Source organism: Malania oleifera, chromosome 7 (genome assembly GCF_029873635.1).
Source record: "Malania oleifera isolate guangnan ecotype guangnan chromosome 7, ASM2987363v1, whole genome shotgun sequence".
NCBI classification, from domain to species: Eukaryota; Viridiplantae; Streptophyta; class Magnoliopsida; order Santalales; family Ximeniaceae; genus Malania; species Malania oleifera.
This window is the reverse complement of record NC_080423.1, coordinates 104,007,966-104,035,094: the sequence shown is the minus strand read 5'-3', so window position 1 is coordinate 104,035,094 and position 27,129 is coordinate 104,007,966. Positions and strand designations below refer to the sequence as shown.

The following is a 27,129-nucleotide window of genomic DNA, read 5'->3' as shown; positions in this document are numbered from 1 at the left end:
GATCGAACACAAATCTAGACAGTCGATAAAACAGTTTCAAGAGAAAAAAAAAAAACTCAGTATCCCAGTCACTACAAAACAAAACCTGTCTATACAACTAGCAACAGTCCTCTCACCACCCACTTCTTTTTATCAGCAAAGAAAATATATATTAAAAAGGCATCAAGGGGATGATTTAGGGTGCGATGGAAGGTTCACCGTGGCCAAGAAAGAAGGACGAAGACGAGGGAGGCAGTCGGCATGAGAAAAGGTGTCGGTGAGAGCAGAGTCATCATGAGGGGTCTCACGCAGGTAATCCCATTGAAAAAACTCTCACACCGACCAAGAGAAAAGAGCATGGCCCAAAAGAAGATGCCTCAAAACCACAAACCCTAATGAACATATCAAAATTCTGCATATTCAAAAATTTGGATAGTTTTTCTCAATTGATTCTTCTCTTCCAACCTCTTAAATTCAGAGGAAAAGGTCATCTTCATCCCTATATCAAGAACCTAAACTTTTCCTTTCAAGGTAAAAATTAAAAAACACACAGAGACCAAAGTCAAAGATACAAACACTTGCTCTAAATCAGAATAAACATGTTGACGACAAAAAACTACCCAAACACCATAGAAAGAATTGTTTATTATAAAGATATGAAGAAATGCAACCATAATACCTGTGAATTAGCTATGTTGTCATCCAAAATTCCATACGCGGCCAGATTTGACAGTGTAACACGTCGGACTTCAGCCTATATAATGTAATAAAATCATAACTAGTAATGAACAACTAGTAAAATCAAAGAACTTCAGCCTATATAATGTAATAAAATCATAACTAGTAATGTACAACTAGTAAAATCAAAGGACGTAAATGTAAAAAGCGCTAGGGAAAATTTGCAAATAACAATGTTTTCAGAGTACAAGAATGTGTGATGTTATAGTTTGTCAAAGAGGAAAGGGCCAAAGCGGTTATGGTACAGCATAAGCTCTAAAATCCGGTGCATCTAGGTATGCTTATATACATAAAAAAGTGAAGAAAGTGTTGCATTGCGCTTATGTTTAAGAAAGGAGGTTGAAGTGTACAAAATTTAAAATAAATATTATAAGCCAGAAACCTTTGGATGTTCCAATGCAAGCCAAATTTTTGAATCTGAGATCTCAGATGGAGTGTCCAAATTCCCATCTAACCTCCGGCACAAAACCTCAATTATAGACCCCTCTTTCTTCGACTGCACTTTGGCATCCTGACAAATAAAATGGGAAAAAAGAGGACTAAAAATTAAAATCAGAGAGGGAAAGAGAGAGAGGGAAGATATGGCAATGATGGAGAGAGACAAGCAAACAGACCTCCATGAACTTGCGAACAGCCTCACGCAATTCTGATGGATACTTCTTATTAATCATAACCAAAATTTGCTTGGCCCAGATTCCTACTTGTAATTTGAGAATCAAACAACGAGAAAAATAAAGCTAATTGGCAAAATAAAATATGAGCAAAAAAAAGGCAGCTGAACAGCAAACTTTATATGAGAGAGAGATTGATACTCCAAATTTTTACATTAGTAAAGGACAAACAAAGAATAGATGCATAAGATCTCAGCCAAGTACCTGGTCCTGACGATGAAGAATCACCCATCCTCTGTGATAACCTCATGCAGGAAGAAAGCAGCTTGGAGACTATGCGATCAATAAAGCCTTTCACAGGAACGTCCTCTATAATTGACATCATAACTCGATGGCACCGATCATCAGAAGAACTGGAGCACAGATAATAAGTTGTCTTAGAACCATAAGCAGAAGAAGAATGATTTCTACAGGAAGAATTAAATAATCACTTCCAGACCTGTAGTCAGCCAAGGATTCGAGAAAAATGGCAAGGAACCTTTCTATGTTGAACTCCTTGAAGAGCCCCGTAAGCACACCACAAAGATCACTTCCAAAATGAAAATGCATTAACCAAGAAAGCTTTTATAAGGATAATTAAACCAATACAAACTATAAGGAAATGTTTCAGAATTCAGACCATCAAAGACTACCTAATCTCATTCAGCATATCCAAAGCCTTCTTGGGGAAAATTTCAACAGATTGCATCTAGAAAAACAAAGTTTTAAATAAATCAGTTGAGCACAAATATAGGAAAATGAAAAATCAGAAATACAAAGGGGAGGTGAAGGGGCGTGTTGGGGGGGGGAATAAGACAAGGCATTGAATTTAATTTAAAAAAATAGGTGTAAAATAAATGAGGATGCAGCTTGAAAAGAAAAGAGAATAATAAACCAATGAGTCACATAAAATAGCATGCCACCATTTACCTAAACAAATACTAAATACACAACTATTTAGTCAAGTCAAAAAGGAGTCTAGTTGTACCATCTAATACACAGACCAGAAATCTACACAACTACACACACATGTGCATTCATTTAAAAACAAACTTGATTTCACTTAATATTAAATAACGATCAAGGTATAAATGGTTGATAAGATTCAATTTCCTTTATATAACGAGGTTGAATTTGACATTAAAACTAGTATTGGAATGAGTGTTGAGATGACGGCAAATCACTTGTAGTTGCAGATGGCTGTGATGATAGTGTCTATTCTGATGAAGGTACAAATGGTACTGAATGTTGTGCTATCAGGTTGTGGAAGCAACAACAGCGACGACAATGTTGCAATGACATGGTATACAGAGTATTTTGAGTCACCACTGTGTTGATGAAGGTTATGGTGGTACGAATTACGGCCATATCGGCAAACGGTGAAGATCTTGCTTTCTTGAAGCTGAAGTCAGTTACATTTGATGTGGTGGAGATTTTTAAAAGGGTGGTGCTAAAGGCACAGGTTGTGGTGACAGTTATAAGGAGCTGAAAGCATTGAGACAGTTCAAGAAGAAGGTGGTGATTTTCTGGAACAATGGTGGCAATAGAAATGACAGTTGCAGTAACAATGCAATTGCGCAAGGATGACAACCTATTGGAGGTTGTGACAGAAAATATAGCAGTGTAACTGCTGAAAAATAAGTGATAATAATGTTGACCTCCACACTGGAGGTTGTTTATAGAGGCAATCACAGTGTGATGAAAAAAAAAAATTGCTCATGCTGCAGGAGGTGAAAAGTTGGGTGAAGAGGTGATAGTGATGGTAGCTCAGAACATCAGTGTGGTGCCAAAGATGGAGACGAGAAAAGCTATGGTTGTGTCAACCCACAAAGATAATGGTGATGGTAGAGAAGGATGGCTATGGTCACAAAAATAGAAGAATTGAATTTTAGTGGATCTATACCTTTTTATAACTTTTATCCTCCTTCCTATACTTTTTGGGGGCTTTGAAAGAGGATGGGAAAAAAGGAAGCTCCTTAGAAGCAAAACTACCACTAGAAGAAAACTTCTAATAGCAGAGGGAATTTCAAACAAACTGCATCATCAGTCTAATGTTCGTCCTCTTCTTCCAGAGCACATTCAGTTCCAAAAGTGGGTGCGCAAGCAAAACAGTAAGACAATTGCCCACCTTTTTCAGCATTATTTTTTTACTCAAAATTTATGGAATTATCTTTTTAACATTGTAAAGGAAGAATGTTGAGTTAGTCCAAGAACTATGGAAGATCTGTTTCTGATTAGATTTCGAGGTTTTCGCAAACAGAAAGATTATAGAATTGCAAGAGTTTGTGATTGAATGGCCATGGTTGGCTGCTTTTGGGGTGAGAGGATTTTGAGATTTTTTTGGTGTAAAACCCTTCACTTCTTACTAAGCATGTTAGGTTCTGAGAGGGTGTGCAAACAGAATAGTGAAACACTGAGACTGCTGCCCATCTTTTTCTGCATTGGTGCTTTACCCAAAAATTATGGAATTATCTTTTTAACATTCTAGAGGAAGAACATTGGGTTAGTGCAGGCACTGTGGAAGAGCTGTAATAATTAGATTAAGAGTTTTTGGCAGATGGAAAGATCCTAGAAAATTTATGGGTTTGTGATTTAATGGCCAATATGTGGTGCATTTACTTATTGAGGAATTCCAAAAATTTTCAGGGTAAAAGGAACTTCCTGCCAAAAGGAGGGTGACTCGCACTAATCAAGAGCACCTTCAGTAACCTCCAGGTCTATTATATGTCCCTTGCCCTTACCGGTTTCAGCAGCCAATAGGCTTGAAGGAATTCAAAGGAGATTCCTTGGGTGAAGCTTGGCGAAGGAACTCAAATACCACCTTGGCAAGTTGGGGATAGTTAAACAACCTATCCATTTCGGGGGCTCGGGGCTAAAATTCTTCTCGTGGAGAGTCATTGCTTCTAAATATGGGCTAAAGCATAATGACTGGATCACTAACACTGAGAAAGGATGCTACAGAGTTGGGGTTTCGAAATACATCAAAAAATGTTGGAGGAATTTGTTGGCATGATTTTTCCTTTTTTTCATCTATGTTGTTTTTTAGTTTTTTCATTCAGGTTTGTTTCATAATTTTTTCAGTAGATGTCTATTAATGAAATCTCTTCTTTTGCCATCAAAAAAGGATGGGGTCATTTTTTCCCTTTCATCAGTTATCAAGTGGAAAATGGGGACAATATGTTCTTTGGCATGATGTTTGGAGCAGCCAAATGCACCTCAGTGCTTAATTTCCTTCCGTCTTCAGTTTAGCTTGCAATAAGAAAGGCCTTATCAGTCATCATCTTCAAATTTCGAGTCGAACGATCTTTTGGAATATTCCCTTGATTAGGAACATCACTGATTGCAAAATTGATCACCTTACTTGTACAAGTTCCATTTCCTGAACTTTAACTACGAACTAAAATGGATCCTCACTAGTAATGGCAGATTCACTGTCAGATCCTTTTACAGGAAACACTCCCCACTGGAGACAAACTATGGCAGCTTCCTTGGACGCATATCTGGAAAACAGCCTTTCTTGCTTGGGAGGCAACCTGGGGGGAAATTTTTAACCCTTGATAACCTGCAGAAAAGGGGGCTGCCCCTCGTTAATAGGTGTTTTTTATGAATGGATAATGCTGAATCTGTTGGCCACATCCCCCAGCGTCACCCATGGACCAGGAACTTTGGGAGCATGGTATTTTCCTTGACCAGGCAGCAGTGGGCCATGGCCAGCTCAGTGGGAAGGAGTTATGGACTAGGAAAGGAATCCAAGCCACAAAGAGAAGAGGAAAGTTTTGACCCTCATCCCATTTGCCATCTTTTGGTGTGTTTGGAAGGAAATAAATAGGAGAGCCTTTGAAGGAGCAGCTACGCCCTCAGATTAGTGAAGAACAGCTGATTGCTATTGTTACAAGCAGGTACAGGAGACTGCTTTGGATGATCCTCTTGTAATTCCTGTTTTTTGTGACACCCTGCAGTGCGGGTGATCTTAAGTTTGCTGTATTTGGGTGTTATTTACTGATCAAAAAACCTAAAAATGAAGGAATCTATTACCAATAACACCTTAACAGGATCAACTTGACCATCATTTTTGTTCAAAGAGATCAAAAAAAGAAAAACACTGAATGTAGCACCTTAAGATACCTGAACAAGGTTGATTAAAGCCATCAAAGACGTGCGGAAACATTGCAAGTCAGTTGATTCTTTTGCATCTTCTCGAGCTACCTCAGCAATTGACCTAATTAAGTTATTGACAAGTTTAGGAGATAATGCCGCTCTGTTTGCTAGTAAAACAATGGTCATCAAAGCACCAGCCTGTATAAAAAATTATTAAAATATCACACAATTTGCAATAAAGTGTATGAAAAATAAAATCCATAAGCAAAAGTGAAAGAAGATAGTGGCAGCAAATCACACTCAACACCCAACAAGTACAAAATAAAAAATGAGGAACAACCTAAAGATAAGACCATCTCAAACATGCAGGCTGTTAATATACCAGCATAAGCATAATAAAATGAGAGATCATGCCAAGCTCCAAAAGCCTAACAGAAATTGATAAATAACTTGGAAAGGATCACAAGACCCAGAAATTAATCAGTAGATTTTTTTTATAGAAAAGAAATTAAGATGTCCTCCAACAAAAAAAGAGAAACAATTACCCTCAGAACCCTTTGCAAACAAGTAAAAGAAACACCAGAACATCTTCGGAGCCAGCATCCAAAGAAAAGCAAGAAAAACAGTTCCATCCCACAAAAAATATATATATAAAGGCATAACTTGATCCTTAAACATTATAGCAAGAATTCCATTCCATCAACAAAATCCAAAACATAGCAAAGAATTTGCTCTGCCACAGGACTTTCCCTTTCTTGCTTTTGACAGAGCTCCCACACTTCATCTTCAAAAGATGATCCACGCACGAGGAGATACCCGCATCTCACCAGCTAAAGCAAAAAGATTACACCAAAGCTGCCTCGTCGCCTGAAAATGAAGAAGCAGATGCTCACTTGTTTCATTAGAAGCTCAACACACCACCCCAAATATCTAGATGGACTGCCATACCAGGCCTCCTCCCTTTTTTTAAGAACCAAAGTCCACATGAGAGCCCTAATCTCAGAGGGAATCTTAGAGCATGTTCAGGTGTGGCAAACAGTTTTTATTTTCCATTTTAACTTTTCCAAACAATTACAAAAATGTCACCTTGTTGTCCAGTTTTCTAACATTTTAATAGAAAAAGCAGGAAAACAAATTTTCATTGTTTTCAGATTTATTATACAAATGTTGACAAATTGGAAACCAAGGTGGCATTTTCCTAATTCTTTGGAACATTAAAAATGGAAATTGTTTTCCACGACTGAACAGACCCTTAGCTTTCCAAATATTTGATCAGAAACAGAGAAGGGCTGAAAACCTGAACCTGATCTTTGCAATAATTGGGTAAAACCTTCCAAACTGAGTACTGCATTTCTCTCCCTCTCACTTGTCAACTATTTTGGAAGAAAAATAATCTGAAACCATCACGTTCCCCACTCTGGGTAAAATCTTCCATAAAAGAAATCAAGACTGAAGAAAGTGGAGGAAGATTGTTTCATCTTTCTACTCGAGCCAAATCTGGTTCACAATCATTGGGAAAGGGTATCATCAGTGTCAGCAAAATGGCCCTCTGATTGTTTATCCCGGATATTTGTAGGTTAGGGAAATTTTTTTTTGGCAGAAGACGATTTGGGAGAGTTTATTACCATATGGCGATTAGGCCTGTGAAGGGAGTCTTTAGGGTTGGGGTAGAATAGGAAAAGACTTTCTGTTTTTGTTCTAGGAGACTTAAGAGGTGATGGCTTGAGAAGCTTCACAGAAGAACACTGATAGGCCATGGGATCTGGAGGAATGGGAGATGATGTGCCAACAAATGGTATTCGTTCAGAAATGCAGAGAAGAAACCATTTTGGAAGAAGATTATGAAGACAGATCAGGGATGTCTTTGGGCAAAGTGAGAGCATATGCAAACAAAAAACAATTGTATGACAAAAACATTGCAGAAGTGATATTCAGGCTGAGAGTCAGTCTCAGAGACATCCTAATTATGAAATTGCAGAAAATAGAAGTAGAAGTTAGAAGGCTTCTAATAATGCTAAAAAATGAGCTTCTTTGGCAAGGTCCAATAAGGTTGATATCTGTCCAAGGGCAAAGCAATAGTGCTCTGGGATGCGCACAAATTTTTAACGTCTTAATCTACAGTTGAGTGCTAAGAGAGTTTGGAAAAAATATACTGACCCTATAGAGTAAGGTTAGTTTCAATTGGCCGCTTTGTGATGGAGGTTTTTTCTCCAGTGGGGTTGATACAAGGAGCGGTTCTGGAGAGAGAGGTTGTAAGGGAGGACTGACTTTGGTGGCTAAGAAATAGTGTGGTGGGACAGATGAGAGGAGTGATAGTCATTTGGTTGTGATAGTTGATTATTATTGGACAAATTCGTAACAATATGGTTGTCTCTCAAATTCTTGTTCTCTGGATCACTCCTTGTGTTTGACACTCCTAAAATGAGGATCAAAGGGGTTCTTTGAGAATGAAGGAAAATTATTTAAGAATAGTGGTACGATCAAGGCAGTGGTAACTGAGATTAAAGAAAATGGTGTCTCACCCACTCCCACCTATCCAAAGGAGGAAGAACCATATTGAAGCTATACATCTCATGGAAATTATATACTCAAGAAAGCGATTGTGGAAGTTATTGGTCAGCGCCAACATACCCTTGTCGAGGGAAAACAGATTATGGAGGCAGATGTCAATCCTCTGAAACAGTGGATTCTTAATCTAGAGAACTTGAAATTGAAAAAGCTTTTGATCATGTGGACTGGGACTTTCTTTTACACATCTACACATTCTTTCATAAATGGCTTTTGGGGATTTATGGTGCAAATGGATCCAACAATGTGTATCACCACGCCGTACTTCTCCATTCTCATCAATGGCTGCCCCTCAGGCTTCTTCAGCTCCTGTAGAATTTTATGAGTGTGGCAAGGTCATCCCCACTCTCCTTAGTCATTTATCAAGGTTATGGAAGTCTTGAGTCTTATGCTGCAAAAAGTTGCACAGACAGGTCTTTTTGAAGGGCATAGAGTTCAAAGAAATGGTATGGAAACAGAAGTTTCTAATGTCTTGTTTGCAGATGACAGCTTACAATTTTGTCAGGCAGAAACTCAACAAATTCTCAATTTAAGATGTATCCTTCTCTGCTTTGATGCAACTTATTAAAGGTCAAGTACAGTAAACATGAGCTTATTACAAATAGTGGGGGCCGATGGCATTTTCCTTACTGAAATTTTGGGGCCACAAGCAAGGATCTTTCCATTGAATAATTTACAACTTCCTCTCAGAAACAAACTTAAAGATAGAAAAGTTTGGGAACCTCAAAAGATGTGATAAGAAAACTCGCTGGCTGAAAGAGAAATTACCTCTCTAAAATAGGAAGAACCTCCCTCATCAAGCTCTCAAACCTCCTGGTGTATTACATGTTCCTCTTCCACGTGCCATGCTCAGTGCCCAAAAGACTTGAAGATATTTATAAAAGATTCCTCTAGGGAGTCACGGGTAAGGAGTTCAAGCTCTACTCGGTTACATGGAGATTGTCAAGCAACTAAAATGGCGGTCTGGGTCTCAAGTCTCTCACAAAAATGTTCAACAAAGCCCCCAACCCCCACACCCCAACCAATGGCTACGGAGATTTGTGAATGAAAAAGAATCTGTATCAGAGGAAGATCTTTGCTTCAAAGTATAGCCTTGACCACAATGGATGGGACTTCCATGGAAGTCAAGGAACTTATGGGGTGGAAACTTGGACATAGATCAGGAAAAGCTGCGGAGACTTCTTAACATTTATTCACATTAAATTGAGAGAAGGAAACAATATTTTCTCTTGGCATGACACATGGTGCAGCCTCACTCCACTTAGCACCAAGTCTCCTAAATTTTCAGCCTGGCCAAGCATACAGATGCTCCGATGAGTACAAACCTTCATTATAGACAATTGAGTAACCTGGGATATTCCCTTAGCGAGAAATGCCCACCACAATTGGGAGCGTGCCAGATTCATTGAATTTTTTGTTGTCTATATAGAAATCCTAAACAGTCTCTCTAAGAGTGGAGATAAGACTGCATATAGCATGCCCTTCCCAGACCCCCCAATGATGTGGGAACCTTGATATTTGAGGACAGGCCTTGACCCAATGTAAGGATGTTACGAAAGGTCAGATGTTCAAGTCGTGGAAACATTCTCTCCAAGTGTGGAGGTAAGCCTGTAAGACTGCACACATCATGCCCTCTGCAGACCCCTGATGGCATCGTGAGCCTTGTGCACACATTGTTACATTAACATGTATATAGAGTTCTTTATCATGGTACACCAAATGAAGCCCAAGTGGCCCCTCAACCAACATGTCAGTCAGCTCATAGTACAGAATGCTGAATACATACACTAATACCAGAAACAACTTCCCCAGGAGACCCATTTGAAAACCTCGAGCCCCCAAAAAAGTTGCTTTATTTGTGAAGGAGGCAACTTTGGGAGGATTCTTTTGGATGGAAGCAAAGTTGAGCCTGGACAGAATAAGAGAGGGAGTCATCACCAAATGCACGATCACTCAACTTTAGGAGGGTTCTTTTTAAGATAACAAAAACTGCATTAAAGTAAAAAGAAAAACACTTACAGAGAAGAGGTTAGGATATCCATACTCCAAAACAAACCAAAAACAGGAAAGAGAAAATACAAAATATTTCCATCAATGCTGCTTTCTGGTCACTATGGATATCAAACAGCATAAGACACTCAAAAACCCCAAAAGCGTGGGCCAAAAACGCATCTTTCTCTGAAATCAAAATTGGAGGAGTCTTCTGATCTCTAAAAATTCTGGTGTTCATTTCAAGCCAAATATCCATAAAATAGCAAAATCTGCACAATTTCGAAACCTTTTCTTTTTCCTATTCCTTCTAAAATCCCAAAAATGCACTGCTATGAACTCATGAGCAATCTGCAGTGCCGCCCAAACAGTCAAACTTCACTAAAACAGGAAAACAGATTGTTCAACAAAAATCTCGCCATGTCACAATGCAAAAATAAATGACAATTAGCTTCATTCTCCTCTCAACACATCATGCAAACATCTGGCCTGAGAGCTTTGTGAGGCCTCCTAGTCTGAAGCAAGTCGTTCGTATTAACCCTGTTGAGAACCCAAGTCCAAATGGAAGCTTAAATCTTAAAAGGGACTATAGGATGATTCTTATCATTAACAACCAAAAAGGGCGGGATAACTTTAGTTAACAGAAGGTTTTTTGTGAGGAAGATGCTGAATTCATGAACACATCATCCTTCAGTGCTCTAGAACCAAAAACCTTAGGAATCTGGTCACCACTCTGGTTGGTCAGTGTTGGGTTACTGCTATGAAATTGGAGAATAAGATGTACACTCATAGTTCTCAAAGATAGAAGGCACACCACCCTCACCAGTTGGTATAGAAATACAGTGCTTTATATATGTTAGACACACACACAATTCTTGATTCCATAGACACATTGTGTGACAGGCGAGTCTTCCTTTTTATGCACTTGGCTGGCACCCCCTAGGTGGCCTCTAATGAATCCTATTTTTGCTGGTCCAAAAGAAATGGAAATGATGAGCATGTGGTTATTGGCTCAAAGAGAAAAGGATGTTGGATAGGATTATGAAAAGGGAAAGATGAAAACGTACAATTAGAGCCAGCCATTCTTAAGAGTTCTATAAACTATGATGGGAAGGTTTTGTGTAAAAGAGGCTTTTTAAATAGTTCTGCTACGTTTTTTTTTTTTTTTTTTTTTTTTTTTTTGTCTTTTTCTTTTGTAAGTTGGGACTTGCCCAAATGTTAGTTTGTAAGTTTGCATTTCTTCCCCCTCTTCCTTACTAAATCTCTTCTGTAGATTTGACCTCCTCAACATCAAATGTCCCCAGCGACCTAACCTGAGGTCTTGAGCTTCCTAAGTATACAACTCTTCGTAATAACTTCACCTATTTGCCTAAGGCCTCTCAAGTAACATGACGCCAGAATCTCTAACTCTTAACTCATATTTGAAACTTTCTCCTTTTCCCATTAACCACCCTCCAAAACAATTGAGGTTCTGAGAATTACAATCACATTCCTTAATCCATTTGAATATAGACTTCTCTCTCCAACTAATATCCTCTCTCATGAAAATCTCCTTTACTTTACTCAATTGAACCCTTCTAGCACCATCTCGTCATCCAGCAACCCATATTCCTCCAATTACCCTCCCTAATTCATGGGTAATTGGCTTGATCTTTGCACAAAGAAGATTGGACTAGTGAAATTCTCAAAGAGGATCCTTGAGAAGTAGACGTAGGATGCATGTTGAGCTAAACCACTACAAACTCATTTGCACTCTTCCTCCTATCTCTACCATTATAAGTCCTTTGTATTGCTTAGTTGCTTGTGTGCTTGGCTGTGATTTTCATTTATTGCTTCCCATTGCTAGTTGAATGCAATTAGGGAGCGTTTGTTTGATCTGAATGGCCTCTAAATAGAGATCATGTCTAAACTCTGAACTAGTTCACTGAATAAGTGAACTGGTTATACATTCGAACATGTGGTGGCAGCTCTGAATTTCTTAAAATTCTTCTAATAGAACCAGAGATGGAAACATTTTTGACTCAGATTCAAAGGTCTACTGTTCAATTTTATCCCTTAAAAAATGAAAATAACAAAAAAAAAATACACACAATAGACAAGTGATTAAAATTAAAATAATAAACACTATTTTTTTACAACAATAAATTACATTATTTTTATTTATAATTATTAATTCAATATATGACAAGAAAATATTATTTATGTTAAACTAAAAACTTTAGCTTATGTAATTGCTTATTAATTTATCTAATATTATGCTACTAAGCATTGAGAAGGTTAAAATTGAAAACAACATATATTAAAATATTAGACATCAAACAGTCAAAATAATTCAGATTTTAGATTCAATAACCGGTTCAAGTTCAATTCAGAACTGGTTCATTAAATCATACTTGATTTCAGTGTTCAGTCAACACTTAATTTTACCGAAAGCCCCCTTAGTCTAAATCCTTAGAACACTCACTTCTTCCTACCCCACCCAATTTTCCTTCTCTTTGGCATCAACAAACCAACAAAGAGTTCCTAAAAATAGAAAAAAGTACCCTGCTCAAAAGGTCCAACAAACAATCAGCATTTAAGTAGAATACTCTCTCATTTTCCATTTCAAAAGCTTATTCTAGTCCCGATCAATTGTCAAATATTCAAAGCTATTTCACCATTGAAACTTTTTTGTAGAAAAATCACATCTACCTCTTATATACTATTGGAAATCCTAACTAGCATGGAGAATTTAAGATATTGACATGTAAGAAGCTAAAACCTAAACTACAATAAACTTAATATAACTTGCTATACAAGATATTTTACGACTCTCCAATGGCTTGCAATCATAATGCTTCGCTCAATGTCAACTTCAGACCTCAAATTCTTTGAATTTTTTTTCCAAAAACACCACGAATATTTCTCGTATGCAAGCTGAACACTCCCCATTAAGTACCTTCCAAGATATTAAAAAAGCATGATTCTAGAAGCGCAGGTCTTAAATAGATAGGTTAGAGGTTTGCATATTGATTCTATGTCAAGAAGCCAAAAAAACATCTCCTGTTCTATAAATTATAATCCACAGTGAAATTTACGTGTAACTTTATCATTATCTTTTATTTGTTTCCTTGTTTGTTTTCTGTTTGTATGTCTTTTAAAAAAAAATTCCTGTTTTTTTAGGATAGGGACGTCAAGGATTTTTTTTTCAAACTGTCTACTATAATGTAGAAAAATAAAGTCCTCTTTACTCATTAACATGCACCTTATGATCTGGGCCTCCTTTTGCACCATGCTGAAGTCCAGAAACAACAAATGGAAGAATTCTCTTCACAACATCATTGTCAACAGTTGTGACAGAGCCCAGAGCCTCAACAACAATTGCTGTGCAAAAGCTGATGACAGGCCTTGAGGGCTGATACTTCTTTGATGGAGATGCCTGCAGGAAAACAATCAATTCATGATGACCAGAAGGGAGGAAAATGATAAGTTATGAAAAAAAAAAATTATGAGGAAACAATTATATTAAAATGGCAAGCATTTTTTTATCAAAAAAAACTAAAGTTGATGCAGTTAAAACTCACATAGTTACATAGAACCTCCAAAACCCCCATGTCACGTATGCATTGCTGCACTATGACCTGTCTAGGTGGTGGAGCACCAGATGCTTTAACACCATCTAGAAATTTCCATTTACTATTTCTACACCACAAGAATACAAGACATCAGGAGGAGAAAAGAGCGTCGCAGGGCTATTACACAAATGCAAATAAATCATAACTATGATTTTCCTCACCCTGTATCAAGTAACTGAACAATTCGCACAAAAACATGGGTGTCATGATAAGGCAAAGCACAAAGGATCATTTCTTCCATGTTGTATACTTGAATCCTGTAATTCCAACAAATATCATATCACTCAAAACAAAAAATAAAAACAAAAACAAATTACAATACTAATACAACACTGACTTTTAATACTCACTTGTATTTGCGTATCAAGTATTCCAGTGTTTTAAGTGCAGAAGGTAGTTGAAGGTGTCCAGATAGTAACCGCAAATATGAACTTATTGATCCATTAATGCGGTTGTTTTCTTCAATGCCCATCAGTTCTCTATCCAACTCTCTACTTTTGTGGCTAAATAAGTCATTCTTATAGTTTCTAAAATGTACATCAATGCCTAAAAGAACCTCTAAACCTGAAAATTTGCAAACCAGATGTGCTTATAAGAATCACCAAGCTTCAACACATAAACCAGGAATCTCAAATTTGAGGAAAAGATAAAGAATTCAAGGTCCATTCATTGGCTCAAAACAAAATAATCCACTCAGCCAAATAAAGTAATTGTATTAGGCCTGGAAGAGTACACATGATATGGTTCAACTTTTTAAATAGAAAAAAAAAAAAAGCCTTATTGTAACTAGCAAGAAGAAATGCAAAAAAGGGAACAAGAAGTCCTCAAACATTTAAAAAAAAAACCAGTGACATTTTAATAAAGCCAACCAGTGTCAGTTAACATTTTGAAAAACAGAAGCTCTTTAAACAGCCCACACTATAAGCCCAAAGAGAATCCAAAAAAAGCACTCTGTCCCAAAGAAGATCCATTCAGTCTTTCCAGAAAAGTTTAGAGCATTCCTTTCCAACCAAATTCTCCATAAAACAGCAAAGAGAGAACACCTCCACAGCTGCTCAATTCTTACCCTAGCCAAAACCAACAAAAGAACAACTCAAGAGCATCACCACCGACTTCGGACATACCCACACTTCGCTGCAAACTCCAAATAGTGTATTCCACAATCCCCATGCAAATGAACAGGTAGAAACAAATGAGAAGCATCCTCGGAGATACTCCCACACAAGAGACAGACTCCACAACAGATTGTTGGCGTTGCTGCAAACTCCAAATAGTGTTGTATCCCAGACTCCTTTCATGCAAATGAATGGATAGATACAAACTAATGGGTAGATACAAACTACTCCCACACAAGACACATATCTAGAGATGAAGCTTTAGAATGCCTCCTAGTCCACAACAGATTGTTGGTGTTAGCAGTATTAAGGGCCACCATCCAAACAAATGCATTTATCTTAGAAGCAGCTTTAGCAACCCATATGCCGCGATAAAGAGGAAAGGACAAATCAACCTTAACTGGAGGGTGGAAAAAAGAAGAAGAAGAATAAGAAGAAGATCACATGAGCAATCCCCCCAATGAATCCAACTGCCAAATTTTACCAGCACCCCTACTGGATATGAACAAAGAAGAAAGCTCCTCCAACTCTATATCATTCAAACCCTTCTAAAATGAAAACTCCAAGATCCTTCTAAGAATAAGAAAGCAGGAGATCACATCATTATGGCAAGAAGAAAGACAATAGAATCAAGCAAAGGAACAGGACAATGCAGCCTCCTCCACCAATATCTTCCTAAAACCAAATATGATTAGCTCGACCCTGAACTTTGTTAGAGGAAAGAAAGGGTAAAGCTGTGAAATGAACCTCTAAGGACTATCAGAAGAACTTCTAAACCCAAATCAGAATCCCAGCCATTCTCTTGTAAGCCAAATTTACTTTTTATAACTTTGGGCCAAAGCAAGTTTACCTCCAGGGAAACTGCCATAATCATTTAGCTAAAAGGGCAGTGTTTTCATACACCAAATGAACAAGACCCAACCCACCCTCCTCCTTCGACCTGCACACCACCTCCCACATAACTAAATGATGTCTCCTCTCCCTAGTCCCTACACATGACCAAAGAAAATCCCTCTTGATCCTCTCAAGCTTATGGTCTACAGTTTACCCCTCCTGAAATACTAAAAAGAGATAAAACAAAATAGAGAGGAATGGTAGATAAGCTGGCCTTTTTTCAATAAACAATGAAATCTATTAGAAGAAATAAGAATGTACAACAAAAGGAAAAAGTGTAAAAGACATGAAAACAAGAAGCATAAGAAATCCTACCTTTAAAACAATAACAAAAAATTACACCAGGAGATCATCATAATCTGAAAGACAAGTAAATGAAGCAGAGCCAACCAGTCCTGCTGCAGGTCTCCCAGACAAAAACAGCCATTAGCCAACACCCATAATGATGCAAGATAAACCACTCCACCCCAAACCAAATTATTAGTTGTGGCCACCCCTTAGAAATTTCGGGCATTTCTCTCCAACCAAACACACCAAATAACAGCCATAATGGTGCATCACCACAAGGCTTTTCTATCCTTGCCTTTTCCAAAACCTCTAAAAGAGATGGAGCAAAGAGCCTTCAAAGTGGAGAAGCAACTCCAGTCCACATACCAAATAATTTGTTCCAAACAACATAAGTAAAGGGGCAATGAAGAAACAAGCGTGAGCAAGTCTCCCCACTACTCAAACAAAGGACACAAACATCTGGTCGTAGGGCCTTATTAAGCCTTCTCTTCTGAAGCACATTATTAGAAATAGTTCTATCAAGTACCATAATCCAAATAAAAGCTATTATTTTTTAGGGAGCGTTAGCTTTCCAAATCAAAGACCAAAAGGATCCTCATTAGGGTTACAAGTCAAATAAGAGAAAGAAGATTTACAAGAGAAATCCCCAGAAGGATCCAAACTCAAAAACCTTTTATCATTCCGCAAATTAACGTGAAAAGAATCAAGTAAACTGGTTAAAAGAGCCAATTCATCAATCTCTCTATCATTGAGATTCCTCCCAAAATGGAAATTCCAAGGGAGACTATCCTCTTGCCAAAAAAAAACAGAAATTGGGGTATCATGAAGAATAGAGACTCAATAAAGACGGGAAAAAGCACTAGCCAACAGCATCTCTCCAATCCAAAAGTCCTCCCAAAAACGAATTCAGTTGTCATTACCCACGATGTACTAGATATAAGGAAAGCAATGTTCATTAATCCAAGATATAAACCTCCAAGGACTCACATGAGTAATATTAAAGCTAACTTTCTCATCCCATCCATTCTGTAATAGACCAAATTTGCTACAAATTACCTTATGCCAAAGAGAATTAGATTCTAAAGCAAAGAGCCATAACCATTTCCCTACCCAGAATTCCCTCCCTTTTAGACCTACACACAATCTCCCAACCTACAAGGTGATCTCTTTGACTCTCTGTCCCTCCCCCACTCAACCACAAGAAATCCCTCATGACTTTCTCAAGCATGCGTGCCCCTTTCACAAAAATTCTAAAAAGAGAGATAATACAATGGAATGGAAGAAAGACATGCATGGATAAGAGTAATCCAACACCTAAGGTGAAAAATGCTCCTTTCCACATGTCCAATCTCCTAGCCACACTCAAAAACAAGATCCTAGAAAGAATCAGTTATAGGATTACCACTTAAGGGAACACCTAAATAATTAATCTGCCAGTTCCAAACCACACGATCCGCAACCCTAACAGAAGGGTCAACATCAATGCCAAGGCCCACTAGACCACTCTTGAAAAAGTTAATCTTCAAACCAGAAACTTTCCCAAAAACCTGAAGGATAGTTAGCAAATTAGAAAAATAACCCATGTTATTTGTAAGGAAGAGAATAGTCACTAGTATCATCTGCAAATTGGAGATGTGAAATGAAACACACCTCATTTCCCACCTTAATCACCTCCACCAGCCCTCTATCAACTCCTCTCTCAATCAACCTACCCAAACCATCAACTACAATAGTAAAGAGAAAAAGTGAGAGGGGATCCCCCTGTCTAAGACCCCTAGACGCATGAAACCAACCTAGCCTCGCCATTAACTAAAACAGAGAAGATCACAGAAGATAAGCATCCTCTAATCCAATCCCTCCACATCAAACCAAAACCATTTCTATCCATAACCTTGTCCAAGAAACTCTAGTTCACCCTATCACAGGCTTTTTCAAAATCCAGCTCAGCACTTGACCCCTCTTTTTCCAACGGACAGCATCTTCAACCACCTCATTAGCTATTAAAGCAGCATCAAAAAATCTGTCTATCACCTATAAAAGCGCTCTAGCTAAGAGGGAGAGTAATTCTACAATAATGCACCTTTTCACCCATCCAACCGCTTAACTACCATAGCCACCACAAGATTCCAAAAAGCTAAAGAGCATGATTTTCCTCCCAAAGAGACTCCTAAATAAGTCAAGGCCACCCTAAAACACCACACCCAGCTAGGGAGGTCAGCTCCAAAACCCTCTCAGAGCCAAGATTAACCACCCCAACTCCACTCTCCCCAAATTAACTCTTTTAAGACTAGAGACATTCTCAAAAACCTGCAATGTAGTGGGTATGTTTGCAAAAGAGTCAACATGGTCATCTAAAAAAATAATGGTGCCATCAGCAAACTGAAAATGTGAAACTACCACCTCCTCCCATCCCACCTTAATACCCCTCATAACCACAGACACCCCCCCAGAAAATCGACATCCATATCAATCATCCTAGTATCCTACTAAATGCATCCATCGCAAGGACAAATAAAAATGAAGATAGAGGAACTCCCAACCTAACCCCACCCCAAATGACCTGAACCACTCTTTAGACAGCACATTAATTATCACTAAAAATAAAGCATTAGATAAACATCCTTTTTCAATTCCTCCACCCATTTCCAAACCCTTTCCTCCCATCCAAGAAGTTCCAACTAACCCCATCATAAGCCTTCTCAAAATCTAATTTGAACACTTTGAACACAATGCCCTTCTTCTTTCCATAACAAACATCCTCCACCACCTCATTAGCAACTAAAATAGCATCGACACTACAACCCCACCCCCCACCCCCCAAAAAAATCACTCCAGGAAGAGAGATAGTATCACTCAGGATGAAGCTTGATCTATTAGCAAGTACCTTAGCAATGATCTTTACATTCTAGACTCTAACGAGTAGCCCAAAACCGACACCTTAGTTGAAGTACCTTCCTTAGGCATCAATGTGATAAAGGTAGAATTGACATTTTTCCTCACCTTTCCACTTCAATGAAACTTGTAAAACACCCTCACCGCATCCCAACACTCCCTTATTTTTGTTTTTATTTTATTTTTTGTCGAGGGAGGGGGTGCGGGGGTGTTGAACTATGTTAAACCCATCTGGCCCCTAAAGCCTTATGCATCTTTACACTAAGCACTACGAAACTGACCTCCTTAAAAGGCATCTCCAGCCGAAACATATGTGTTTCCAAAATAAGACTCCACTCCAATTCCTCAATCATTGACCTTTATAAATCCTCCTAAATATAAAACTGTTAAAGAAATTAGTTGCCTCTTCTAATATCAACCAAACAGCACTCACTATCTCCTTACTTCTCAATTCCATTTCTCTCATATAATTATGTCTCATTTCCCCATTAGCCACCTTAATTTTAGGTTATAATCCCCTCCCTTACCCACTTAAACCTTAATTTTTTGCCTCTCCAACTCCTAGCCTCATTTCAAATCACACTAGTTCATCCTTTCAAATTAATTTGCTTAGCTCCCTCTTTACTAAAAGCCCATCCTCAATCTATTTCTTGTCTAGAACAGTCAACTCAAAATACTCATTTTTTTTCATTCTAACATCTCCGAACACTTAAAAGTTCCACTTCTTCAACACTTCTTAATCCCTTTAAGTTTTTTCATAAACCTAAAACCCTCCCCACCTACAACATCACAACTACTCCAAGTCTCCTTTACAAATCGACGAAAGCCATGATGAACCATTCATATGTTCTCAAATTGAAAAGGAGTAAGACCTGACTTCACCTCTCCAGACTCCAACCAAACAAGAGAATAATTGGAAGAAGGCCTAGCAAGAGTTTCTTTAATGAGATACAGAAATTGATCCCCCCCCCCTTCATCCCTAAAAAGGAATCGATCATGTCAATAAGTCACGATCCCCTTTTTACGTCCCCACGTCCATCCCATGTGGTGAAATGGGGATGCCCATTTCCTCCCCACTGACCAAGTAAACATAGCATTTTACAAATAAATATCTCGCACCTCAGACGAACTGATGAACCTATCAAAAAACTACAACCTGGAAGGGAATCTCAAACCCCATTTGTTTCTTGTTGAGAATCTAACTATGTTAAAAGTCTCCCAAACTACCCACTTGGAATAACAAAACATATGCACAGCCCCCAACTTCTTCCAAGGACCTAAAGGTTGGTCTAGAAGGACCATAAACTGAAGTAAACTACAACTGCCCCTCCCCCCACCTCCAATAGCATTTGCCCAAGGGCAAAGAGGAAGGAGGTGCGGGCTTAACGTGATGGACCATAGTCGTCATCTGAGTGTCCCGCACAAAAAAAAATCCCCAAATGGCCCACATGGAGAAAGAATAGCTTAATCTTTCCCTCTGACCAGATCTCCCCAATCCCCCATCCACACATTCTAGCTTAGTTTTTTTTTAGATAACAAAAGAAGGTATATTTGATAACAAAAGAGAAGTTACAGCCCAAGGGGACAAGAGGTCCACCCAAAAAAATAAAAAACAGAAACATAAAAATAATGAAAATCAAAAATAAAATAAAATAAAAAATAGCCGAATAGTACTCCTAACCAAGAAAACCCATTTTCAATCCCTTTCCATCGTAATTCACCAAGCACCTTAAATTTGCAAGCTCCTTCATACCCTTCTTCGCTTTGTACTTACCCCCGTCAAAGCGCACTTCAATTCCACCAGCACCACACATTTTAAAATCTAGTTTATCCATTATATCTAGGGCTTCTAAGTCCTTCCTACAAATCACCTCCACTGGTATAGGTAAAATTCCATCATGGTACTGCAATTTATTATCCAACCCATTGTTCTCAAAAATAGGAACTAGCTCATATCCTTCCAACCAGGCAGGATGTACATAAGAATTATGATAGGTCCCCAAGAACATCACAGGAATCAGAAACATATCCATAATATTCCTGAATCTCATCCAACAGCAAACCATCTTCACTCATCACTATCGTAATCCGAAAAATCTCCCCATTTCTTAGTCTCCTTTCCTTTGCTTACTCCATCACTTGCTACATCCTTTCATCTTAGCAGGTGTATCTTCCACAATGCCCAACTCTCCTTCAAAATCTCTCCTTATAATCTTTGGCTGTATCTCACCAGAATTGCTTCAAACAATTTCCTCATTTCCGCACCCGTCATAGCAGCCCTTTGACAAGCATACATCTTAGGATGCTTAAATTTTTCAGAATTAAATCCTCAAACACCAGATTCACTATCCAATCCAGCTTCTTCTTTTTTATTAATCCTTGCAGCACCAGCCTCTAATTCCTCTGCAAAACCAGAATAAAAAGCCAATCTAACACTTACATTATTATCATCATTTTCATCACAAACTGTCTTCAAAACCAAATTAAAAGTATCCTGATCATGCTCTGAATGTTGATCCATTATGTACTTAATTTGGAGGCTGAAGAGAGATTTTGTATTTTTCTACCATCTTGCTGGATACCCATCTCGTATGTTAATTCTGGCTAGAAAAGTGGGCTTGTTCAGAAGCACAGTTGTGCAAGGGAAGGGCCTGATCACCCATATCCTTGAGCTAGGCCTTTTTAGATATGAGGCACACCTGTGACAGCCCTGTTTATAAGAGCCTTCATTTGAATCTAGAGAAAGGCCCATAGCATTTTCGTCAAAACACCGAGCTTGTCCTATCAAATGGCCATATTTGGTTAAAAAAGAAGCACAACCTTTCTCACAAACCTGGCCCAAATCCAAGATGAGTATCAGACGACCAGGCTCAGACTCCGCAGCCCCGTCATCCCCTATCACAACCCTAGCTGCCTCTGATATATTAGCAGCAACCACCGAAACCCTATGTCCCAGCACCTTATGGATGTTCCCTCCAATCTAATGGCACTGTAATCTGGTAACAGCACCCCTAATTCCTTCAATCCCAGATAATCCCCACTCCTAAGACACAATTTTTCTGATTGTTGAATACTTGAGTAGCCTTCACCTATCTTTCCTTCCATCACCACCTTACTCCACAATCTGTGAGCTGAAGTGCTTGGAACGCCTGCTCCTTCAAAATTGTGATTAATTTCCTCTGTGAATTGCAGAACTCATTCCCAAAGCTTTGCCATCCAATTCCTTTCAGCCTCCAGGAATCAACACCAAAAAATTCTTACCTTTCCCCCTCATCCAATTTCCTTCTAGCTTAGTTTCTTGCAATAACAAAATATCATGAGCATACCTGGAAAACGAATCCCCAAACTAAATCTCTATTTTTAAATATCGCAACCATCTAACATTCCAACTCATTAACCTCATCTTTTTAAGACTCTTAACCCTTTAGGCCTTTACCTCCCTCTTCCCCCAAAATAATTATTTTAGTTTCTGAACTTGTTAACTCTTTCTAAACCTTTTTTTCCTTCTCTCATAGTCTTAGGAGAAACACAAACTGACCTCCTACCCTAAAGGATTCAACAATTTAATCCCCATCTCCTTCAATATGGCTTGAGGATCTTGATTGTCTCCCTCACTCCCTAAAGGAAAAATGGTAATATATTCTCCCCCTTCAGCTCCCTCCTCCTAGCACAAAGATAAATTCAATAATTTTGACACATGACCTAGCTTGTTTAGAATGCCAATCACAGGCAAAGAAAACCCTTGAACAGTAGCCATCTTATAGAACTTTACTTTTAATTTTAAAGGTATTCTATGATCACACAGCACACATGACGCACTCCTCCATTTTATCGAACCTACTTTAACCCTATGTATTCTTCAATTTCTCCTTTCACTTGCATAATAAATCCAAGGTATCAAAAACTACTACTATTAATTTCTTGATAATCAACTTTAATCTTATCCCCCAATACTCCTTACAATAATGAAATTACATTTCATATATTCTATCTTATTTATACTCAAAATAAAACCTTTAGACTCTAAAGCGATTCTCCAAAGTTCTAACTTAGGTTCTACTCCATGCCTACTTTCATTAATCAAGACAATATCATCTACAAACAACATATACCAACGGGCCGTATTTTGAATATTCCTAGTGAGTTCATCAATCACTAAAGGAATAAGATAAGGGCTCAGAGTAGAACCTTGATGTACCCTTATTGTGCCTGGAAATTCTCTAAACTCACCTCCTACAATCCTAACACTAGTCGTTACTCTATCATACATATCCTTAATGAACTCATTGTATCTACTCCAAACTCCTTTCTTTCCTAAAACTCACCAAAGAACTTCCCTAGGTACTCTATCATAGGCTTTCTCTAAGTCAATAAAAATCATATGCAAGTCCCTTTTCCCTAAACTTCTTAAAATATAGATAGCTTTTATCGTCGATCTCCCAAGGTTTCACAACAACATGCTGCAAATAATAAATTTTTGCTTATAACTTCTATCATGATTCATTGTGCATTGTTAGCCCATTACCAGAAAATTTGTGTCTAATGCAGTTCAATTCAAAGAAGTCGTTCATCTTGACCTGCAAGTTTATTATTAATTTGTTAATATTCTCAATAAAAATTCACTAACTAGCTTCCAATATAATTTTTATTGAAATTGATAAGCATTATGTCTATTCAAAAAGAAATGTCTGCACATTGTTAAGGTTCATAACTAGTCTCCAAAAAAAATTACTAACAAGCTAGGATAAAAAAAATCAGCAAGACTCCCAATAAACTACATCTCTCTTCCCTCTTCCGCTTTCAATTGTCAAGAGGCTTGAAGAAATTCGGAGGGGATTCCTATGGGGGAGCATGGGAACGGAGTTCAAATTTCACCTTCATGATCAAACAATCCATTTGCTCAAGATGCTTAGGGCTTAAGTCCCTTCTCGCTTTCAATAAAGCACTTCTTGGGAAACGGTTGTGGAGATTTATCAAAGAGAAAGACCATCTTTGGCAGGCTATCATTGCTCAAAATATGGGTTAGAGCATAATGAATGGATTACTCAGACTGTCAAAGGTCCACATGGTGTTCAAGTGTGGAAATTTATCAAGAAAGGCTGGGTGAATTCTTCCATTTTATTAGATTTCAAGTAGAGAATGGGGACAACATTTACTTTTGGCACGATATGTGGCACAACTAGGAGGCCCTAAGCATCTTATGTCCTACTATATACAACTTGGCCCGTGATAAGGAAACTCTAATCACTCATTACCTTCAAATTTCAGAGCAAAGGATCTTCTGGAACATTTCCTTTTTCAAAAACGTGGAGGATTGGGAACTCCACGTCTCATCAACTTTTATACCCACCTTTTACATCTTTCAACACCAAAACATAGCCAATCAACCAAAATGGACCATAGACAAAAATGGGGTCTTCTTGATCAGATCCTTCTATAGGAAGCTCTCAACAATGGAAACAAACCACAGCAATCTACCTTGGACTCACATTTGGAAAACAGGTACCCCTATAATGGTAGCTTTTCTTGCTTAGAGGGCAAGCCTTGGAAAGATCATAATCTTGGACAATTTGCAGAAAAGGGGGCTCACCGTCATCAATACGTGCTCTCTTCGCATGGCTGATGCAAAATCAATTGAGCATATCCTCCTTCATTGCCCCTAGACAAGGAACTTTGGAATATGACTCTAACCATAATCGGACAAAGGTGGGTCTTTGCCAGCTCAGTGCAAGGGGAGCTCTGGGCACAGAAAGGGATTTGGGCTACCAAGGAGAAGATAAAAGCTTTGTCTCTCATCCCTCTTCCTATTTCTAGCATGCTTGGAAAGAAAGAAACAGGAGAGTGTTCAAAAACTCTCTCACACCACTTCAAACTAGTAAAGAGCAGGGGATTACTGCAGTTTCCAGCAGGCATACAAGAGAGCTGGCTCTGTGTATTCTAGGTTGGCTTTCCCTTGATGCCCTTTTAAAAAATTCCTTTAACTAATCAAAAAAATATGTATTATGCCCTCACAACTAGATTTATGTTTCCAGGGAAAAAAACTCCATGACCTGACACTTAGTGAGGAAAAGTAAGGAAAAAACATAGAGAAAAATTATTAAATAGAAAATTGTGCAAATAATAAAATTAGTTTTTCTTTTATCCTTCTTAAGTTGTTATTTGTCCCTTTATTTTCTCTTGTTTTTTCAGTGTTTATTTTGTATTTATTTTGCTTCCACCTTGGAGGACACCTTGTCCTCCCCTTTGTGATTCTTTTCTTATCAATATTTTTTTTTTGGATAAGCCGGGTTTCCTAGGCCTACGCACCAAACTAATCCCACGCCTACACCAGCCGTACCCTCAGCCAACACATAGGAGGTAAATCACGGATGTGCGCAGCAAGCGGTAGAGTTTGAACCCCAGACTTCACCTTTGTCCAAGACCGTCTAGTGAACCTCCTTACCACTTGAGCTTATGCCCGGGGGCCAATATATTTTTTTCTCTTTGTATCGGAAAAAAATAATAATATCAGGAATTTCAGTTTCCTATCTACATTATTAGGAACAAAAAAGGGACTTTGCTTTAAATTGTCCATGCACAAGTCAATCATTATTCTTGCAGTAAAACTTTCCCAGGAGATGTTGCCCAATAAGACAAACAGCACCTCAGCAATAATTTAATCATGGCTCCTCAATCAATTCCACCAACATATACCTTCACAATATTCTCTCTGCAACTAAATCTAAATGCAGTACACTAAGAATGTAGCACTAAAATTTATATTTCTTTTATCTCCCCCCATTCATTTAGCTTCTAGACGGTTGAACTTCACTTTAAATTATTTAAAATATATTCACAACAAGATTAAAAACAACTATAGCATGATTCCCCAACAAATGCCACAAAAAAAAAAAAAAAAAAAAAAACCGCCACAACTGTATTGCAATTGAACATGTACACGGTATTCAAATTTTGAAAATACATTTATAAATCTAAGAGTAAGAAAACTACTCATACTATTTTCTTCCTTTTCTCGGCAGTTAAAACTGTTGAAATCAACAGTTTAATTGCGCCCATAAAAACAGCCCATCACAATAATTGAAGAAAAACCCGACTTACCAGAAAGGGCAATGCCAAGGATGGTGTCAATATCGATGTCAGCAGCTTCTTTGGGATCGAAGATGATGGAGGGCCGAGTGAAGGGCCTTTTAGGGAGCTCTGGGTCCACTTGTAAGAAGGACCTTACGGCCTGCAACTGTGAAGCTATTGTTGTCGCCATGGATGCTTTGGCGACTAGGGCTTCGTTAATAGGGCTCGGAGCTGCTTCGCTTTTTTGTTGTAGAAGCTGGACAGAGAGGTGAGAAGTGCGGAGCTAAAACCCTACCAACCTAATACAGGCGCCTGCTTTTGAGCGAACAGGAAGCAAAAACCCTGCAATGCTTTAGAACAAAGTCGGACTCGGGTTCGGGTTCGGGTTTGGGCTGGTTCTACGTCACCCATTAGAGGTTTTTTGAAAAAAAATATATATGATAAGGATCAAAAGTTTGTTATATGATTATCTAATGGTAGTAGATATTTTCTTTTTCAAAAAAAATGTGCAACTTGAAATTTTTAAGGGGAAGGAAAATAAATTATGAAGGATTTTTTTTTTTTTTTCATGACCCCAAACTCCAATTTGGGCAAGCCCTTTGAACCCACCTAGGCAACACCAAATTTGAGAAATCAAAATATTGTCATCTAACAATTGACATGTCCTTAGTGATTCACTCGTAAGAACCACAAGTGAGGAATCAAACCTTAAACCTTAGGGCCTTATCAACAAATCTAACTAGACAAATTATGAAAAACTATGTACCAAGCGTAATACTTATGAATTCTATTGTATTTTCATGGAAAAAAAATAACATGTGCATCGAGACGAGAGATAAAGGGAGGTTGGATTATGTTCATATTTGTGAAACCATGATTCGTGTAGTATTGATAAAATTCAAAGGTATGTAGATTTAATTTGTTGAGCTAAGTAACTGATATTGACTGTAATTGGATTGTTGCATTATGAATAACATTACATGCATTGTCAAAAATATTTGATACTTGTCTATGATCATTTTGCCCATACGACACAAAGGCCTAACCAAAAAAATCAAAATAGGATTTAACCCTAGTTTTCCATTTTTCTCTACCTTTTTTTCTACCAATTTGAGACATTTATGTTTTTTTTTACAATTATTATAATTTTCAGTGATCCAAAACTATTAGATATAGTTATGGCAAGATTCAAAAAAACATTGATATTTTGTACAAAAATCAAGAAACCCTTGTCAT

General features: G+C 38.0%; 1 protein-coding gene across 1 annotated transcript in view; it reads right to left on the bottom strand.

Annotated features, from left to right (window-relative positions):
* Positions 1-26,204, bottom strand: part of LOC131160985 (uncharacterized protein At3g06530) — a 66,410-nt gene extending 40,206 nt beyond the window's left edge. Inside the window, exons 1-12 of the mRNA XM_058116851.1 lie at positions 25,924-26,204; positions 13,987-14,200; positions 13,798-13,893; positions 13,586-13,703; positions 13,267-13,440; positions 5,493-5,663; positions 2,021-2,076; positions 1,828-1,917; positions 1,593-1,741; positions 1,332-1,414; positions 1,100-1,228; positions 659-733 (exon numbers count right to left, since the gene is read on the bottom strand). Coding sequence (XP_057972834.1) covers positions 659-733; positions 1,100-1,228; positions 1,332-1,414; positions 1,593-1,741; positions 1,828-1,917; positions 2,021-2,076; positions 5,493-5,663; positions 13,267-13,440; positions 13,586-13,703; positions 13,798-13,893; positions 13,987-14,200; positions 25,924-26,083 — 1,515 coding nt within the window. The 5' untranslated portion in view covers positions 26,084-26,204. The remainder of the gene's footprint in view (positions 1-658; positions 734-1,099; positions 1,229-1,331; positions 1,415-1,592; positions 1,742-1,827; positions 1,918-2,020; positions 2,077-5,492; positions 5,664-13,266; positions 13,441-13,585; positions 13,704-13,797; positions 13,894-13,986; positions 14,201-25,923) is intronic.
* Positions 26,205-27,129: the final 925 nt, after the last annotated feature.